This window comes from Cetorhinus maximus, chromosome 2 (assembly GCF_964194155.1).
Source record: "Cetorhinus maximus chromosome 2, sCetMax3.hap1.1, whole genome shotgun sequence".
NCBI classification, from domain to species: Eukaryota; Metazoa; Chordata; class Chondrichthyes; order Lamniformes; family Cetorhinidae; genus Cetorhinus; species Cetorhinus maximus.
Window position 1 is genome coordinate 118,846,830 of NC_135880.1, and position 13,451 is coordinate 118,860,280.

Genomic DNA, 13,451 nt, shown 5'->3' on the forward strand with positions numbered 1-13,451 from the left:
TTAACTGCCAAGCTTTGTTTAAATTCAAACCAGACAGATTGACTCCAATTGGTCATGGCATTGCCCTAGGGAATGAACCAGAAAATGGCTGTTGCCTATTTTGTTTAGTTGAAACAGGCGCAATGTGTGTGCATGTTCTTCCTGTCTGCAAAGAACAGGGCCCTGTGTATTAGTATATGTAGCTTCCAACACCAGGTGAAGCTAGCCATTTCACGCTGCTATCAGTAGCAACAAGAGTGGTGTTCGCCACTAACCAGATTCTGTCGTCAAGCCAAAAAGATGTTCAGCCTATCACATAAATGAATAATATGGCTTATGAATTTCAGTGCCGGTGCAATGCTAGGTATGTATGCCATCCAGGACTGGCGGATCGTATGAAACAGCATTTCCCTTCGGCTGTTCACAACAGGCGAGTTATCAACTGTACCCAACCAGCCTGTGCTTGCAAAACGCAAAACACTGTGTCCAACATTGGAGGTAATTCCATGATTGGACAACATTTGCTAAACAATTCTGAGTGTGTGAAAAATTACACTGACAATCAATTAAAGATTATCAGTTGGGCTCGCAGTGTGGCACACTTACACATGCCGGTTCATTCCCCAGGTCAATGCCTTGACCAGAGTCCACCTGTCTGGTTTGAATTTAAACAAAGCTTGGCAGTTAACCAGTCATCACTGGTCAGTCACTGGTGAAAAAGAAATGCTAATGGAATCCAATGGAATGTAGTAAGCTGGATACAAAATTAGCTCAAGTGGCAGAAAACAAAGGAAAGTTGTTGATGGATGTTTTTGTGACTGGAAGGCTGTTTCCAGTGGGGTTTGCAAGGGCTTAGTACTAGGTCCCCTGCTTTTTGTGGTATATATTAATGATTTGAATGCAAATGTAGGGGAAAATGATCAAGAAGTTTGCAGGTGACACAAAAATTGCCCGTGCGGTTGATCACAAGAATGATTGCTATAAACTGAAGGAAGGTATCAATGGATTGGTCAGGTGGGCAGAAAAGCAGCAAGTGGAGTTCAACCCAGAAAAGTGTGAGGTGATGCATTTGGGAAGGTCAAACAAGGCAAAGGATTACACAACAAATGGGAGGATACTGAAAGGTGTAGAGGAAATAATGAACCTTGGAGTGAATGTCCACAGACCCCTAAAGGTAGAAGGACAGGTTGATAAGGTGGTTAAGGCGGCATATGGAATCCTTTCATTTATTAGCCAAGACATAGAATGTAAGAGCAGGGAGATTATGCTGGAGCTATATAAAACATTAGTTAGGCCACAACTTGAGTAGTGTGTGCAGTTCTGGTCACCTCATTACCAAAAGGATGTAATTGCATTAGAGAGGGTGCACAGAAGATTTACGAGGATGTTGCCTGGATTGGAAAATTGCAGCTATGAGGAAAGATTGAGTAGGCTGGGGTTGTTCTCCTTCGAACAGAGGAGGCTGAGGGGAGATTTAATTGATATGTACAAAATTTTGAAGGGCCTGGATAGAGTGGATGGGAAGGGCCTATTTATTGTAGCAGAAGTGTCAGTGACTAGGAGGTGTAGATTTAAAGTGATCGATAGAATGATTAGAGGGGAGACGAGGAAAATGTTTTTCACCTAGAGGGTTGTGGGGATCTGGATCTCTACCTGAAAGGGTAGTAGAGGCAGAAACCCTCAACTCATTTAAAGAGTGTCTGGATATGCCCCTCAAGAACTGCAATCTGCAAAACTATGGACCAAATGCTGGAAAGTGGGAGATAAAAACAAAAATTGCTGGAAAAACTCAGCAGGTCTGACAGCATCTGTGGAGAGAAAGACAGAGTTATCGTTTCGAGTCCGTATGACTCTTCTTCAGAACTGAAGAGAAGTAGGAGCCTGTTGAGGTATAGTGTCCTCCGAAGGAAAGGGGGCATTAAAAAAAACATTATGATTGGCTCCCATACCGATTGAGCCAAGTGGACATGACTTGGGACTGGGCAGTAATTATTACCCACCTCCACACAACAGTAGTTGTGCCCTGTATTTTATGACCACATGGGGCAGGGGGCACTGGTGAAACACCCATACTGGGCTTTTCAACTGCCTAAGGCCCGCCCAGTGTGACGTCCACTCGGAAGCACTGAGCGCTCCTGACACGGGGGGGATTTCCTGAGCCGGGAGTGCACAAATGCACAGATCCCCCTGAGGCAAAGTGCAGCTTCAGGGAGATCGGCTTAAGTGTGAAAATGTTATTAAAGGCAGAAAAAAATATTCCCGACATGTCTCCCCATGTGACACTGTCACATGAGCAGGGACATGTCAATTACTTTTATTGAAAAATTTTACACACATTTTAAATCCCTCATGAAACCTCATCCCGCCCGTGGATGAGGTTTCTAATTTTTCTGACGGTCGCCTGGGCTCTTTGCCTGCCCGCCAACCATAAGGTTGGATGGGCAGCTCCATTAATTAGGTTAATTACTTTTTTAAAGTCCTTAAGTGGCCGCTGACAGTTCGGCGGGTGTGCAGCTGACTTGGCTGAGCGCCCGCCGAACTGAAAATCTAAATGTCGCTCGCCAACCAGAAAAGGCTGCCCTATGTCTGGGTGGTGGATGTCCACCCTGGAGAGTACTAATTCCTTGGTGATCTGGGGAGTCACACTCATACCATTTGATACATCAATATCCTTAAAGATGTTCTCTCCATTTTTAAACATTAGTTTTCTTTTAATTTCATAATGTGGCTAGGGATCAGGGAAACACAAAAATCTAGCCCAGCTGGCTATCCTTGTATCCAAATATATCTTGAAGTCTTCAGCTATTTGTTACTTCATTATTCAACAACCTCTAGTTTCTTTTCAATTGAACTGAATCTTTACTCATTACAGTTTGCAACAATTTGTTTCATCAATTCCTTTCAGAATGTGCAAGCACTTGAACTTCATCTCCACACATTCTTCATTCTAATGAATGTAAATTTGGCACAGGTGGTTATTCAGCCCATAGCACCCTCGCCTTTGAATCAGAAGGTTGTGGGTTCATGTCCCACTCCCGGAAACCAAGAACTGTGAATGTACTCGAAAGAGTTACATGCGATCTGTTGATAACTCGAAAGAGTTACAGCAATCCAATCAGTCCTGTTCCCCAGCTGCATCCCCATAGCCCTGTAAGTTTATTTCCCTCAAGCGCCCATCCGATTTCCTTTTGAAATCATTCAATGTCTCAGCTTCCACCACCCTCATTGGCAGCAAGTTCCAGGTCATTACCACTTGCTGAGTAAGAAAGTTCTTCCTCACATCCCTCACCCTGTATCTCTTGTCCAAAACCTTAAATCTGTGTCCCCTAGTCTTTGTTCCATCAGCTAATAGGAATAGTTTTGTTTTTATCTCATAGTTTTCCCTTGCCTATCTCATCCAAATCTATCAAATCTTCCCTCAATCTCCCATGTTCCAAGGAGAACAACACCAGCTTCTCAAACCTAACCTTGTAGCTAAAATCTCACCTCCCTGGGACTATTCTGGTCAATCTCTTCTGCGCCATCTCAAGCGCCCTCCTAAAATGTGGTGATAAAAACTAGACCCAATACACTAATTAAGGCTTAACCAGAGCTTTATAAAGGCTCAACATAACTTCCCTGCTTTTTAGCTCAAGGCCTCTATGAAGCTCAAGATCCATATGCTTTGATAATTATTCTCTCAATATGTCCTGCCACCTTCAAAGATCCAGGCATATTCACCCACAAGCACCCCTGTCCCTGTACACTTTTAAAAACTGTACCATTAAAGTCTATATTGCCTCACCCTACTCCTCCTGTCAAAATGCATCACCTCACACTTTTCTGCAGTAAATTCCATCTACCACTTGGCTGCCCATTTTGCTAGCCTATGTCTTGTTGCAGTCAAATTGTATCATCCTCACTGTTTGTTACTCCTCCAAGTTATGTATCATCAGCAAATTTTGAAGTGTCCCTTCATAGGCCATGGGCTGGATTTTCATCTTAGTGGCAGGTAACATGAGTCGGGAAATGTTCAGCCAAGCATAATGAGGCTTGGCTGAGAGCCCAAGTTTCCATTAGTTTGTTGAAAGAGGTGCATAGAAGGGAAAACACTGTTTGATTGATAGGTTTATAACCTTTTTTTTTCCTCTGTGATCTATTTTGTCACTGGGTTAATGTTTACTTACACAAGATGAGGAGGTTTCAAGTGCTTATAGTTTCTGCTATTGATACTTTACATTTATGGTTGATTGACACCTTTATAGGGTTGTGGTAAAGCAGTTTTTTTAAAAAAAAGTTATATATGGCTGGTTTTTAAAGCATTTTCACACATGCTGTTGTCACTATAGGGCTCATTGGTTTTATAAAGTAAATACTGTGTGAATGGCCACAGAAGTGCTATGAGTTGCATGGTGGGTATGAGGGGCCATTGGGGACTGGGTAGGGGCCATGAGTTGGCATGGGGGCTATTGTGCAAGACCTTTTGAAGTTATCTGTGAACCATGTGTCCTTGAGAAGCTGACTCCACAAAAATTGTAGGGGGCCAGGAGATACCCCTATACAATGGAGCCGTCCAAGTTAGAAAATGCTGGATTTGAGCTCATTCCTCACACCAGTGAAAATTGGGAGCATCTGGAATGGGGCAGGAATCCCAGAATCTGGTCCCATCTGCCATTTTTAAGGGTCTCCACTGAGTCTGCTATACTCCATGAAAATCCGGCCCCATGTTTTCTTTACCCTTTGGTTTGTTGAGCCAGTTTCAATGATTAGTCAAATATTACATTCAAGTTGTTCTCTTGCTGCAATGTTTTACTTGCTATTGTTACCACACAACTTCTTTAATATTCGTTTATGGGATGTGAACATCACTGGCTAGGCCAACATTTATTGTCCATCCCTAATTGCCCTCAAGGAGGTGGTGGTTAGCTGCCTTCTTGAACCGTTGCAGTCCATGTGGTGTAGGTACACCCACAGTGCTAATAGAGAAGGAATTCCAGGATTTTGACCCAACGACAGTGAAGGAACGGCGATATATTTCCAAGTCAGGATGGCGAGTGGCATGGAGGAGAACTTCCAGATGGTGGTGTTCCCATCTATCTGCTGCCCTTGTCCTTTTAGATGGTAGTAGCCATGGGTTTGTAAGGTGCTGCCTAAGGAGGCTTGGTAAGTTCCCGCAGTGCATCTTGTAGATGGTACACACTGCTGCCACCGTTCATCAGTGATGGCGGGAGTGAATGTTTATGGATGAGGTGCCAATCAAGTGAGCTGCTTTGTTCTGGATGGTGTCAAGCTTCTTGAATGTTGTGGGAGCTGCACTCATCCAGGCAAGTGGAGAGAATTCTATCACACTTGTGACTTGTGCCTTGTAGATGGTGGACAGGCTTTGGGGAGTCAGGAGGTGAGTTACTCACTGCAGGATTCCTAGCCTTTGACCTGCTCTTGTAGCCACAGTATTAATATGGCTGGTCCAGTTCAGTTTCTGGTCAATGGTAACCACCAGGATGTTGCTCAGGCACAAGATCTTTTGAATTTCTCTTAACACTATTTTCCTCCTCAATATTTACTGCTACTCCACACTTTGAGGTGTTAAATGAAACAAACTATTCTGCCAGCAAAGCCTTTGTTATGGTCATAACACCAGCCGCTGCTGCTCAGTTTAAAGTTTTTCTATTCATGATTATCCATTGCGTTCTACTGTCAAGACAATTCTTCATCCAATTTGAAATTTCACCTTTGATCTCAGGAGGCTAAAGCTTTCTTATAATCCTTTTGTCTGGCTCATGTTAACTGCCTCTGAAAGTCAAAGTAACTATCAGTTACACTTGCTTCATCTGTTCATTTAGTAACCACCTCACAAGATTCTCGTAAATTTGTTAAGTGTGGCTTCCCTTTCATTAACCCACAGCTGTTCAGGTTTACTTCTCTCAATCAGACTAAGACAATTCTAAATTTCAAACAGACTCTAGCATTTATCCATTATTAATATCAAGCTAAGAATAAAATTCTTATAATCGCATACTTTTTAAATTAAAAAAAATTATCTGAAGCATACCCTTGTTAATGTTTAAGTATGTTACAATCCCAGCTGATGTTATTACTGGGCAAATCTCATCCCAGGGTGGAACCCAGCTTGACAGATCCTAACTTTTATTTTTTGTTTAGATACGTGGAGAGTGGCCACTGAACAGAGTCACAGGAGTCAGCTGATGAACTTTTAACAAAAGAATAAAACATTTATTAAATAAGAAAAGATAACTATATTACATTACTCCTTCGCCCACAACTATACCTTTACAGATATATAGAGATTTGAAAGGATAACACAAGTTACAAAAGCTATCTTATACTCTAATGTTCATAGGAAGTACACAGTCCATGTAACCCAATAGGCGAACTGTGGTCAGACACACCACACTCTGAAACCAAGTGACAGATGCTATGGCTCTCTCCTCAACTACCCCCAGACGCTTGAACACCGTGGGCCAGCCAGTCTCACTGCACTCCATCTTTCACACGAGGGTTTCCAATCTCTACTCTCCAAGAACTCATTTTGAAATCTTATCCCAAACAGACACTTTCTCTTAAATGCCTTCCTCAAGGGTCCAGGGTTTCTAACTCTCCTTCTGATATTCCTCTCCCCTGGGTCACCACGTACATTCAAGCTTTCTTCCATGCACTCTCACTGACTCAGCTGTCAACAGTACACCACTGCTTCACATGCCCATAGCAAAGAGTTACAGATCTTCAACTGTCTCTTCGGATCTTCTGACTACTCACAAGCCTTTATATTGCTTTAAATCTGCTTCCTGCAGCTTTTCTTCCTTTAAGCTTGGAGTCTTCCTCTGCTTCTCACTCTTAACTTCACTAAACAGGATCTTTTCCAGGCTCCTGTCTTCCTTTGACTAGAAAGTCTTCTTAGGACTTTTTCCTTTTCCACTCCCCTGGGTTTTAGGGACTCTTTTTTAGTTTGGAACCTGCTATCTGTCCCTTTGCTCCAGTCTCTCTCTGGCAGCTATTGTCAACAACTGAACTCAAATTGTTTTCTCTTTAGTGTGTGTGTGTCTTGCCTATCTAGACCCCTGTTGCTAGGCAACAGCACAGTTTTTTCTACTCTTGTGTTTGCTTTAGCTTCTCTTCAGGAATTGTAAAACTCATTAGAAATGCAGGTATACAAATAGCTTTAGACCTGCTGTCCCCCTCAAAAATGAAGCCAAATCTCAGGTTTCACCTTTTAAAGTGAAACTAAAACTCAACTTGACCTTTTCTTAACACACAGATACAGAAATACAAATCAAACTTAAACTTTAAAATGAAAACTCATTCCTAACACCCACAAATACAAATATAACTTGCTTAAACTGTCTCTGTTTCCTAACAAGTAACTGATAACTGTTCTAATATATTATAAGGCCTATGCTGCTCATTTTGCTTAAATACGCACACAACAAAATGTTTCCAATAAATCCCTCAGCCTAGTATATTGAAATTCTGCAAGTTACATAAACATTTGTGTCTTTTTATGTAAAATGTCCTTTTAACTTCACAGCTGGATTCCTTACAAATAAATTTTAACCATTCAATGCTGTTCGCTTTAGTTTTTCTCACGTTACCTGGGGTCACCACATGTTGGCTCTTCAGCAACATTCATATCTACTATCATTTTTTGATCAGCCTGAAGCCCTTCCTAACCCTCCCCATTTATCCAGGCTAGGGACCAGTACCAAGAGAAATTGGCTTGCATGCACCAGTGGCTGTGTTCTCCTGTAGCCAACAAATCCTGCAGTGGGACTTGAACCAGGAGGCACCTGACTCCGAGGTAGGAGTGCTCCAACTGAGCCACAGACAGATCTCCGAACACAACAATGCAGCTAACAAGTGATTTTATATTTTCCACTATGTGTGTGCCCATTAATAATGAAATGTAAAGCAACTCCTAGCATATTGCCTGTAGTATATGTAGTACTGTTGCCTCTGTGGCAGAAAGCCATGAGTTCAAGCACTGCACCAGTTTTACATTCTATAAAGCCAGGCAGTGAAGGAGTGGACTAGAGCTAATCTTTACACACTTTTATAAGCATTACAGAGACACATATTGCAAACATACCGCCTAACTCAATAATCAATTTCAGTCCGTTCCTATTTATAGGAGCACAAGTGAATCCCACTTAATGCCCACTACCTGCATACAATTAAATACAATTAATATACAATCATTACAATTATTCGGTTCAGTTGAAGAAGAGTAGGGGATTTCCCCAATGTCCTGGAAAACACTTATTCCTGAATCAATATAACTAAATCAACACATTTGTTTCATTGCTGTTTGTGGGACTTTGCTGTTCATAATTTAGCTGTTATGTTTCCTTACATTACATCAGTGACTATTCTTCAAAAGTATATTAGCTGTGAATTATTATGGGATACCTTATAAATAGAAGCTCTTTCTACTTGAAGAATCCAGTTTCTTCTTCAGACTTATTTCAGGTATTACTTGAATTACAGTTTATTGTTGGTGCAAAGCCAACACCACTTTGCACTAACATTAAGCTTGTACTCTGCAACCGTGGCAGCAAACCTCAGAGTGCCCAGAAGAGACCAAGGCAGGGTGGAAAAAAATTATCTTTGTGTGGAAATCTTGTGACCCCAAAGGATACCTTGAGTCTCCCCTTTCTGACAGTCATTGCTCCCAATTGTCCTTTTCCTCGCTGATCTTGCCAAATACCATTCAGTTGGGACCTGGCGAGAGCCTGACCCCTCCTCCTGATTTTCCACTCGCATCAACTGGCCTCTACGCCATTTCCACTAGACGTGGATGGAGCTTAGCATTGTGAAATAATAATGTGGCCTCACATTTCAGGAGGTTGGGTGGAGGTGCAGGCATTTTGGGCCCCAGACATCCAATTTCCACCCAAAATAAAAATCTATCCATGTCCTACACCTCCCACTCTTTCTCTTTCCCCATTTTGTTAAGAATCTTAACATTTAGGGCACATTTTCTTTCATTGTTCTCTTTCCCAAAATGGACTTCACATTTTTCCACACTGAACTACAACTGTTGTCTATCTGCCCACTTTTTATATCCTCCAATAATATTAAGTATAACAATATATCAAATTAAGTATAACAATTTAAGACATTATATAACTTAATCTAACTCAGGGACTCAAGCGATGCTGGTTCTATGCTCTGCAGAAAACAATGGATAGAAGCCAGCATAATGGACGTATGACAGGACTTTATACTTGTCTAACAAGACAAAAATTACCTGCATCTCCTTGCAGAATGAAGCTGTAGGACCAAACAGAATCTGACATTGCTCATCTGCTGTGTAGATCATTCCTGGCAACTTGGAAGACAACATCACTGAATTGAGGCTTTGAGGATCTGTGTGCAGTAAACAATTACTGACCTTTGACCTGCCAATACATGTAAATTCACAAGTTATAACAAACAAATGCTGTTCATTTTGTCCTGTTCCAGTTTTTCTAAATGTAAAGAAATTTGCAGCAGGAGTGTTATGATTTCAACCCCACGATTCTACAACACTTGGATCAAACAGCACTGAAACATTGAAAAGATATATAGATAAATTCACAGGGACAGAGCACCCATTGGGCAGCTGCACATGAAGGGAGCATGGTTTGGAGAATTGTATCTCTAGTGCCGTTGTCCTTTTTCCAACTTGCATAAGAGGATCCAGGATCGTTCAATTTACCTTGTAAAACATTTAAATCAGCATGATTCCATTTGCAAAACTTATGATAATTAAGGAAAAAAAGGCTTTTAAAATGTTATGAGTTACTAAATGAAATGCACTTAAAAATAAACAAGAACAATTGACCTAATTGTTGTGATTCTAACCTAAGAACAATTGACCTAATTGTTGTGATTCTAACCTAAGAACCTAGGCATACTTTTGGAAATACTAAAAGACCATTACCGTAAATCGTGGCCTATAAGTTGACCTTGTGTAATCAAGCCCCAAATGTCATGTTTTTCATATACTCAGTGTGTAAGTCAACTCACATTAGTAATCAGCCTCAATGTTTCACCCTGCAAATGTATGTTTTACTTACCGGTACCTTGTAACTGGGCGCAAGGGATCAAGTAGGCGATATGGGCTGAGTTGTGAAAATGCGTGAGAGCTTAAGGCATGCTCACTCTTTGCATCGGTTACTGATGGCATTTCAAAATGGCGACCACCCACACCCAGACTAGCAGTTCACATTTATGCTTGGCATGTAAGTGGAGGGATTTTTTTGATGCTTCAAAGGTTGATTTATATTCTGACATCCACGGTATGCCATTACACAAACTATGTCCATCCTTCAACCCTACTTACCTGTCTTTTCTTCATATCCCTCAATTCCTTCTCTCTGTAGAAACAGATCGAATTGCCTCTTGAACCATTTTAGTAACGTTATGGTAACTTATTCTACATATTTGTTACCCTCTGTGTAAAAAGCTTTTACCTGAATGTCTTTCCTTACTCCAATTTGCTCATTTTTGACAAAAGTCCCTTAGCATTTGAATATTTTCCCTAAAGTACAAATTTGCATATCTCAAATTTGCCAATCCCTTTTATAATCTTAAGAGCTTTAATACTATACTACCAATGTTTGCAACAACTGATTGTACTTAGAAATCAAGTCAGTTCTGTATTTCACATATCTCCTACTCAGAAAAAGATAATTCAAAGGGAGATTGCTATCAAAAATCTATAAGTTTAATATGGAGGTGGGGAAATGAAAAAAGTTAGATTCAATTTGCCCCTTCGGAGGGCAATTCTGACCATTAACTTAACTTTTTTTTAATGGCGTATATTTTCTACAGTCATTTTTATACTACTGCTTGACCTTATGAAATGAAATTTTAAAAAGCGATGTAATTTCTAAAAACAGTTATTGTGATCTGTATGGTCTGACATTACTCTATGTAACGCTATGCTATCCTGAAAGTGGGCTTCAATGCCCTCTTAGGCTACAGATTGAACTCACTCTTATTAATTGAGTAAAGTTAGTTCTTGACTGAGTTGTTACTTTGCATTTAATCACTGAAGCGTAGAAGTGATGAAAGGGCCATGGTCTAGAAGTGGGATGGATAGTGGGCGCAATGTGATTCACAACCTGGGGCATGCTGCCCTCTAAACTGAAAGAGGAATGACAGCAACAATCACAGGGTGGATTTCCAAGTGCCTTCCATTAAAGCACTTAAAGCAGGTAGTGCATTGCACCAATGAGTAAAAGTATATAAAGAAACATGGCACTTTGTCTTTACTTAATAAACATATCTAACTTCATTCTGGTCCTATTATAATCTTGAATAATCAATTGTTGAACTGACAGACCAATGAAGCACAGTTAGTTTGTAACATTAAGAAATATGATTAATTCTTTTATTGTGATTAGCTACTTGTCATATTTTTAAAATTCTAACTCTTTTCAATAGTAATATGTTTGACAAAATGTTAGGTTCATTCGTTTCCTTTTCCGTTGCTTTTTCACACATGTTGGCCACAGTCAGTCAGCAGAAATGCTCTCTTATCTATAATTGTTGTATTATTGCTTCTCCCTCTTACCAGTCCCGCTTCTTTCTCTGTACCTTGGCTCTTTTCTTTATCTTGTTTCCTGTTGCTTCCTGTTTTGCCTTTTTCTTCTCTTTTCTTTTCTGCTTCTTTCTCTTTGTTTCTTCTGTCTTTTTGGGTTGGAGGTGGTGAATGGTATAATGTACCATGGTGGGGTAGTGAGTCATTGAAGGCCACGTGTCACATTTTCTGCTGCCAGGCAATGAGTTCTGATTTGGGGAAGGAATCCAATCAGGGTGGCACGCATGTTGCATTTGGGGTGGGTTCCTGGGCAAATGATGGTGGATGATCCAGAGATGATAGTAGCAGCAAAGATCTGGTGAGGCAGGCAGCCTGGCATGTGCCGATGAGTCAAAGGGCCATAGGACAGCAATAGGAAGGAACGTAAAGAGGGAAGTCCTCCATCTGCCTGGTCTCACGCCTGGTTCCCTCAACAACAATGCAAGCTCCACTTTAACAAGACCTTTCCTGTCCACCACGTCACTCCTTCTCCCACTGCTAAAATACATTTCAAACGAGATTGGCTCCTAGCAAGTCCTCCGAGTTTAACTTATTTACAAACTTGTATCACAGGACAGTGCTTTGGTAATGCAAGGCCAGACTTGCTGAGTTTTTTCAGCATTTTCTGTTTTTATTTCATATTTCCAGCATCCAGGGGAGGGAATGGTATAGTGGTATTGTCGCTAGACTAATAATCCAGAGACCCAGGGTAATGCTCTGGGGACCTGGGTTTGAATCCCACCATGGCAGATGGTGGAATTTGAATTCAATAAAAATCTGGAATCTGGACCTTAAAACCATTATTGATTTTTGAAAAAACCCATCTAGTTCACTAATGTCCTACAGGGAAGAAAATCTGTCGTCATTGCCTACATGCGACTCCAGACCCACAGCAATGTGGTTGACTGTTAAATGCCCTCTGAAATGGCCCAACAAGCCACTCAGTTGTATCAAACTGCTACAAAGTCACAAAAAAGAAATGAAACTGGGCGGACCCTCGGCATTGACCTAGGCAATCACAGCCCTGTCGACCCTGCAAAGTCCTCCTTACTAACATCTGGGGGCTAGTGCCAAAATTTGGAGAGCTGTCTCACAGACTAGTCAAGCAACAGCCTGACATAGTCAGCCTCACGGAATCATACCTTACAGATACTGCCCCAGATACCACCATCACCATCCCTGGGTATGTCCTGTCTCACTGGCAGGATGGACCCAGCAGAGGTGGGATACGGTTGGGAGGGAGTTGCCCTGGTAGTCTTCAACATCTACTCCGGACCCCATGAAGTCTCATGGCATCAGGTCAAACATGGGCAAAGAAACCTCCTGCTGATTACCACATATCGCCCTCCCAGTGTTCCTCCACGTTGAACATCACTTGGAGTAAGCACTGAGGGTGACAAAGGCACAGAATGTATTCTGGGTGGGGGACTTCAATGTCCACCACCAAGAGTGGCTCAGTAGCACCATCACTGACTGAGCTGACTGAGTCCTATTGCCCTATCAGTCTACTCTCGATCATCAGTAAAGTAATGGAAGGGATCATCAACAGTGCTATCAAGCAGCACTTGCTTAGCAATAACCTGCTCACTGATGCCCAGTTTGGGTTCCGCCAGGGCCACTCAGCTCCTGATCTCATTACAGCCTTGGTTCAAAGGTGGACAAAAGAGCTGAGCTCCCAGTGTGAGGTGAGAGTGACTGCCCTTGACATCAAGGCAGCATTTGACTGAGTGTGGCATCAAGGAGCCCTAGCAAAACTGGAGTCAATGGGAATCAGGGGGAAAACTCTCCACTGGTTGTGGTCGTTGGAGGTCAGTCCTCTCAGCTCCAGGGTGTTACTGGAGGAGTTCTTCAGGGTAGTGCCCTCAGCCCAACCATCTTCAGCTGCTTCATCAATGATCTTACTTCCAGC

General features: G+C 41.7%; 1 protein-coding gene across 1 annotated transcript in view; it reads right to left on the bottom strand.

Annotated features, from left to right (window-relative positions):
• Positions 1 to 13,451, bottom strand: part of LOC144697119 (A disintegrin and metalloproteinase with thrombospondin motifs 19-like) — a 538,939-nt gene that overhangs the window by 314,590 nt on the left and 210,898 nt on the right. Inside the window, exon 10 of the mRNA XM_078568954.1 lies at positions 9,224 to 9,374. Within this exon, the coding sequence (XP_078425080.1) occupies positions 9,224 to 9,374 (151 nt within the window). The remainder of the gene's footprint in view (positions 1 to 9,223; positions 9,375 to 13,451) is intronic.